General features: G+C 32.5%; 1 protein-coding gene across 1 annotated transcript; it reads left to right on the top strand.

Annotated features, from left to right (window-relative positions):
* Window positions 1-3048: 3048 nt before the first annotated feature.
* LOC145593755 (uncharacterized) lies at window positions 3049-7365 on the top strand. Its single transcript, XM_081650101.1, has 3 exons — window positions 3049-3984; window positions 5452-5704; window positions 6640-7365. Exons 1-3 carry the CDS (start codon window positions 3667-3669, stop codon window positions 7029-7031), a joined length of 963 nt encoding a protein of 320 aa, XP_081506227.1. The 5' UTR covers window positions 3049-3666; the 3' UTR covers window positions 7032-7365.
* Window positions 7366-7777: the final 412 nt, after the last annotated feature.

Here is a 7777-nt window from a genome sequence, read left to right as displayed (position 1 = left end):
TAAGAAAACAAAATTTGACTATCTATCTTATTGATACTTTCCTATTTGTCTATTATTATTTGACTCTCATATTATTTTATAATTGTGGAAAAAACTTGTTTTATTATTTTGGTAATAATATAATTTGGATTATCATTTCTAGGTATTATCATTATTATAATATTAATTATTATTGTTGTTACTATATATTTTTTTATTAATGATATTAACTGAATTTGAATTTTGCTCAATCAAATTGACAATAAGTCCAAAGAATAGAGCCTAAAAGTCTAGATGGTTTTATTTGTTGACTCATCCAAATTATTTTTATTGCCAAAATAATTAAACAAGTTGCTACCATAATTATCAATGAAATTGATAATCAAATAAGGTGTAAACAATCAATAAGATATAAAAAAGGACAGACAAGTAATTTGTTTCCTTGTATTTAGATCACTCATTATCAAAATAGATAAAAAATATCTTGTTTCCTTATATTTAAGATCACTCAATGTCATGATAGTAGAGTAAATAATTATTTCCTCAAATTGTAGATTACACATTATCATAGAATAAATAAATGATAGATGACAAACATTTTCCTTCCTTACACTTTTTTTTTTAAATTTATATTTTTATGTTTTTCTGTATTTTCTTGAAAATATGCATGATTCATTTTTTTAAGTTCCAATAATTTCCTCTATTTTGATATTAATTTAAGAAAGATACGAAATACATACATTTATTAAATTTTAGGGTTCGTTTGGCATCACTGTGCTTTTCTATTTTTTGGTTTTTTATTTTTCAAAATTATATGATATATGTCATATAATGAATAAAAAATTAGTCAAGTTTATTAAACTCATGGCAATTTTGAAAACTGACAACAAAAATGTTATGAGTTTTAGCAAAGGTTTTTTTAGCAAAGGTTTTTCAAAAAAAAAAAAAAAAAAAATTGGAAACAAAAAACGACGCCAAACAAGCCCTTAGTTATGAGTTTTAGCAAAGGTTTTTTTTTAAAAAAGTATTACTCGTTTGCTTATTGATAGTCCCTTATGGACAATATTAAGTCCTTCCATCCCTTATGGCCAATTTTAAGTCCCAAAATGATAGTCTCATTTACTTTTTTCAAGTACTATTAATATCAATTTTTGTTTTTTACCAAAATTTCATCCAATTTGCAACAATATTTTTAACTTTTCCATGTAAATTTTGTTTTTCATTACATTTTTATTACAATCTGTCTCTACTTGTTTGCATACCAATGTAAATTTATATTTTCAATGTATTTTAACCACTTTTATTCATATTATGTTTATTAATTCCTGTGAAAATTGTCCATAATGGATTATCAATAAGGGACGGAGGGAGTAGCTTATATCAATACTCGTGCACGGTAATAAAAAATATCACTTATATTTTTCAATCATATTAGACCATACCAACAAAAAAAATCAAACCAATTTGAGTTATGAGTTTTAGCAATTTTTTTTTTTAAAAAATCAAATTATTCACGTAAGCTTATTATTAGTATTCAATCTATAGTAATATATAAAGTGAAAGGGGGTTTTGGGTGATAAATTTCACTTTCCCAAAATACCCCTTTCATCTTTTATAATTTTTAAAAGAAAACTACGTACCATAATTTAAAAAATATAACTACCATTTTTTTATAAAAAAAAAAAAAAAAACCAAAAAAACTACCACTCTTGAATTTATTTTACTTTTAATTTTTTTTTTAAGGGAAATCATATTTTGCATGAACATTATAATGTACTCATATCTTACCTTTTAACCTCTATGATTTCATCAATTTATGAACCCACTAATATATATATTTTTTTTATTAGAATAAGGTAGATAATATTTTAGGGAAAAAAAAAAGAGAATCAAGCCATGCATATTAATTTCTTATGTTGCACATGCAATTTGCGTGTGTCTCACAACTTGCATATATAATTACATAATTTTTAAATTCAAGAATAATAGACGGTATATATATATATATATATATATATATGAAACAAATATAACATTATCTCATTAAATAATGTTTATCCTAATACATTTGTGTGAAAATTTAATTAGTCTAGGATATTAATCGAGTTAGGGCCTATTCACATTTACTGAACTGAGATGAGCTGAACTGAACTGATTGGAGCTGAACTGAACTGATTGGAGCTGAACTAAACTGAACTGATTGAAGCTGAACTGAAATGAATTGAGCTGAAATGAAAATTTTATGAGAGAGAGAAATTAGGAGCTGAACTGATTGAAGCTGAACTGAAGTGACTGGAGCTGAACTGAACTGAAATTTTGTAAAAGTGAACAGGCCCTTGGATCGAATTAGAACGGCACATATCAAAACAAACCTAATCGAATTGAAATACTTTTGCCTTACTTCAGAATATATGGGGAGAATGCCAATTAAAAGATGTTAGGATCTAATACGGAATGTAGTAGTATAAGTTTAATCTAAGCTGAATATTACTTCAAACAATATAAACTCAAATTTGAACAAACCTAAGTGCACAAAACTACTTGTACTTTCCTAGAAGGTAAGATGGAAAGAATATCTCTTAATAATGCTAATTCAGTTACATTAGTGTAGAAGTTTTATCAGAGCGAGATATTAATTCAATTTAGTTCAAAACAAACCTAATCAATCTAAAACTACGTGTACTTCACTCTGAAATAAGATGAAAAGGATCTCGCTTAATAATGATAATCCAATTACGTTAATAAGAAGTTTTGTCAGGGCAAGATATTAAACCATTAATCAAAACAAACCTAATCAGTCTAAAACTACTTGTTTCACTTTAGAATAAAATGAAAAAAATCTCACGTAGTAATGCAAATCCTATTTCGTTAGTGTAGAAGTTTTTGTGAGAGAAATATGTTAATTCATAATTTACCAAATTCAAACCCATTCAAACCAGGACAAACCTAATCGAACTAAAACTATTCCTATTTTTCATTGAATTAAGACAAAAACCGCATCATAGACCGCAACCGTAATAAATAAGTGATCTTATTTATTTACCTCATACGTTATCCTAGTTCACATTAAAAACATTGCATCTTCTTCTCTTCCCTTTGATTGGGTTGCCCCTTTTTATAATCTCTCACCACTCATCTCTTCCTCATAACTCCTATTCACCATCGATTTCCCCCTTTTTTCACAAACCCTAAAAAAACATATAACCTCGTTCAGCCCCCGATTCTATCGCATCACTTTCTTCTCTCATCAATCCAATCCATCTTCTTAATAATCGAGCACCTAATTAGAGAGAATCGATTATTCAAGCCCTAATTTTTGATTGTCTTATCCATATGTTTTTAATCAGTGTTTGGGTTTGAGGGAATTCGTCGATTTTCCTGTGATTTTTTTATTTAATTTTTTGTTTTGTAAAGAAAATTAGGTGTTCTTATTAAATCCCTTTTGATTTTTAATCTGTTTTGTGAAATTTGATATCTGGGTTTGACGTTTGTCGTCGTAAATTTTAGGGATTGTTGTTTTATCGGTGATTTTGATAGTTTGGGAAGAAATAAACTTGTTGTAGATCCTTTACTCGAAACCCCAGAATTTTCAATTGTTGAAAGATATAGTCTTTTGTTGAAATTGCTGAAAAAATAAGTTATTTGGCTGTAAAATTTGACCTCAAACGTTGAAGAAGAGAGAGAAAAATGGTGGGTGGAGGAAACAGGAAGAACGAGGCTTCAATTACCATCAACAACTCGAATGTTTTCGCCGCGCTTGATACGCTAAGGAAGAAGAAGAACAAGGACAAGAGCAAGAGTAGCAGCAGTAAGAGTTCTAAGACTCCTTCAAAGGAGCAGGAGGAGCCTCAGGTTTTCTGGCAACCTGCCCCTTTGAATGCTAAGTCTTGGGCCGATGTCGACGATGAAGATGACGATGATTACTACACCACCACGGCTCCGCTGCCGTCCGTGTGGGGCGCCCCCACTTCTCAGCCTGGCAACGAGGCCGCTGCCCCGGCAGAGGTTTGGTCTTGTCCTTTGTGGTTGAATTATTGATATATTCTTTATATTTGGAATCGTTAAATTGTTGAATTGTATGGTAAATTACTTGTTGCATTTAATATTATGTGGATAACATTTACGCAGACAATGATTTGTTGCATTACTTTCTGTTTGTATTGTTACACTTTGTTGGTTGAATTAGTTTGGTATGGAATGTGATTAGTCAAATCAATTGGCGGCCAACACTTTTTTGGGTGTACATTGGCATTATCTGGTGTAAGTTATTCTAATGATATTAAGCAGAATTCATTAGTTATGGTAGTAAAATGTTGATTTTGTTCATTGTTAGTGTTAGGATTGCTAGTTGATTTAAAGGCATAGAGGCGTAACAGATGGTCTGAAAGCTGTTATTACAAGAAAAAGCGACTTAGATTGTATTTGTGGGAGCTGTATAATTTACGTTACGTTGTACCATGCCACAGTCGAAAATTCAGGGAGTTGTGGCATGTACTTTTGTCTACTCTAGAGAAAGTGGTTGATAGATACCTTTATGTTGGTCGTTAATATTCACTAATAATTATGAATGACTTTTGATCCCTAGTTTATTACTATGTTGTGCCGAATTTTCATTTATAGCCTCATCTAGGTATAATTGTGCCATCTATAGTCCTATCAAGGTTGATTAGAAATATTTTTGCCATTGATACTTTGCTAGCCTCATTTAAGTTGATGGATAATGTATTGATGTCTTTGGAAGGATCATAAGATCAGGGGAATTTAATACCCCCTCCTTCCCTTTATGTTTCCCCATCGTATTTTTGGTGGTCAAAATTTAACAACTTCGACCATGAATTCTCGCTAATTTATTAGTATAATATAGTTATGTGGGGTCTTGTTATATTCGTATTAATGTCTACTTAAAAAATATCAAGTTTTAACAATTTTTACTTGTATAAAATCAGAGATTCATGATTTAAGACTTGTTCATGATTTAAGATGTGTCTTGACTCTTGAAGATTGTGATAAGTCATATGGGGCAAATAAATAAGGACAAAAGGAGTATTACTCTATCTATGGTGCTATAACAACAACACATGATATGATGATTCCCCAGTAGCTATGAATTAGATGCATCAATCTCTCATGGGGCTCCTTTTGTTCTTAAGCAAAGATAGCATGACAAAAATGTAGTTATGAGAAGCTTTTTTAATAGGGAAGCCCACGTTTATTCAGGGAAAAAAATTATTTGAAGATGATGTTTACCTGACATTCTCATAGAGTACTTGTTGTTTCCCTTTACATTTTTTGCTTCTTTTAAACCTTCAGACTTGCATTATGTACAATTCAATTTGTGATCCTTGGGTTGTTTATTTGTTTTCTTAAGTGTCGGTAACGGCTGGTCTTTGTTTGAAATTTTGCTGTTTGTTTTGTTCATTAAATTTATTAACCGCAATGTTGATAGCTGATGCCTTCTTCTCTGAATATCAGGAGAGTGAAAGTGAAGATGATATGCTTGACTTAGGTGATGAAGAGGTTGAGGAAGAGCATGAGCATGATCATGATCATGATCATGAGACAGAGGCTCCTGTACATTCAGAGCCAGTGGTCAAGAAAGCTCCTGAAACTCCTGCGCCTAAAGAAACCGAGAGACAGCTATCTAAGAAGGAAAGGAAGAAGAAGGAACTCGAGGAGCTAGAAGCTCTTCTCGCTGATTTTGGAGTTCAAAGCAGCAATGGTCAAGGTATGTGGACAGCAGTTTACAATCTTTACAATTAGTATCCGTACAGATGAACTGGCTTCCCTTGAACCTAAGAGGGGAAGGAGAGATGAAATAAAAAATACTGGTTGTTAACCAAGTAGATATCGTTGCTTAATCCTTCTTGAGAAGTTTCTAGCTATGTGTGTCATTTTGATATTGCACTGGTTTTTGGTTTCTGATAATCATTTACTCGAGTGATAGTTAGAGGATGGGTTGTCTATTTAGAATGTAAGACTTTTAGCATGAACTGGGATTGGGGATTAATAATGGTGGCGTACTCAATTTTTTAGTGTGTTCTTTTCTTTGATGGCGTATATTTGTTGACTTGTTTATTTATTTACAATATATTTCCTCCGTTCCTTTAATATTGCAACGATCACCGTTTGGGAAGTGTCACAAATATTGCAACAATTACCGTATGAGGAAGTTTCACAAATATTGCAACACTGCCATATGGGGTTATATATATTGATTTAGATCTTGTTTATTGCATCAATTTGGGTATTTTTTGCTTCTGGGTTTGATTTGAGCATTTAATTGGTCTATTCCCAGATGAAATTTTGATGAAATAATTGGTTTAGTTGAAGTGTTTTATATGCACATGTTTTCTCTCTATCTCTCTCATCATATGAGTCCCCCTATCTTTATTTATCTCTATCTCTCTCCTCATTTTGAAATCCCTGTCTTTCCCGTGTTGCAATCTTAGGGGAATGGACGAAGTATGTTTGAGTGTTTGATTTCCTACTTGGCAATGTTTGTATTTCTTGTTTTCTTGATGTGTGGGCTTGTTGTGAAAAGGTTTCACTGATCTTTAAAACCAGTAGTAGTTTCTTTCGTAAGATTTTTGCAGCAGATGGTTTCACAGATCTTTTAAAACCACTAGTTGTGTCTTCATATGTATCATATGATTTCCGCAGATGCTGCACAAGAGAAGAAAACAGAGGAGCTTAAGAAAGAAGGTGATTCAGAGAATGGGGAGAAGAAGGATAGTGGTGCTTCAGAGCCTAAGAGTGCAAAGAAGAAGAAGAAGAAGGACAAGGCTTCCAAAGATGCTCAAGATCAAACTAACAGCTCGGAGGCCACTGCTCAACAAAATGATACGGCTGGAGCAGAACAGCCAGAGGAGGACGCATCCTCGCTTGATGTCAAAGAACGCCTGAAGAGAGTGGCTGCTCTAAAGAAGAAGAAATCAAGTAAAGAGATGACTCCGGTGAAAGCTGCTGCATCGGAAGCTGCTGCGAGGAGTGCAAGGCTTGCTGCTGCAAAGAAGAAGGAGAAGAACCATTACAACCAGCAGCCTGTGCGGTAAACCTTCGATGTTCTTTTTGTATACAGGTCAAGGTATTCCCTTTTGGTCGTTCATTGCTGGTGCACAAATAAACTCTTGGGGGATCTGCTCTGCTTTTGGATAGAATTTCTTTTGCTCCGGACAGCCTTGTTTATGTAGTCAGGAAAATTTCTCCATTTTTGGCTTCTGAGGTCTTTACTAAATTGCTTAGTTATAATGATACCAATTTCGAACCAGTTTTTTATGATAACCTTTTGCTAAATGTTACTTAAACTTGGTGGAGCAGATGCGGGTAATGTACATTGGAAGCCATTTTTGCGAATGCTTGTGATTTGATGTTTGACCTTTATAGTCCTGTTCTGATGTGCAATTTTCTTTGTTTGTTTGCATCCTTTAGTACATAACCAGTATTAGTGATTCTGAGAAAATGAAAAGTTGAAGCTCTTTGTGTGGTTTGAAACAATCCGCCATATCAAGTGGAATGTTCTAGCTTTTCCATTATGTGATGTGATTGTAAAATTATGTCTGTCTGTCTGTTCCAGTGAAGAGATTTCTGATGTATGTATGAATTCAACTTGGTTCCATAGCAGAATTGTTGAACCCAGTTTTCCTAGGTGCAATTTTTCATATTTTGTTTGAATGCCCCTGTTATAGTGTTATATACGTAGTATGTTTTTATGCAATTGCAATCACTTCCATAGTTATATTAGGGATTACATTGTATAATATTATTATACACATGGACTCTTTATAATTTTATATCCAGG

Source organism: Chenopodium album, chromosome 19 (assembly GCF_948465745.1).
Source record: "Chenopodium album chromosome 19, dcCheAlbu1.1, whole genome shotgun sequence".
NCBI lineage: Eukaryota > Viridiplantae > Streptophyta > Magnoliopsida > Caryophyllales > Amaranthaceae > Chenopodium > Chenopodium album.
The sequence above is the reverse complement of the archived record's forward strand: the minus strand, read 5'-3'. Positions and strand labels throughout refer to the sequence as shown.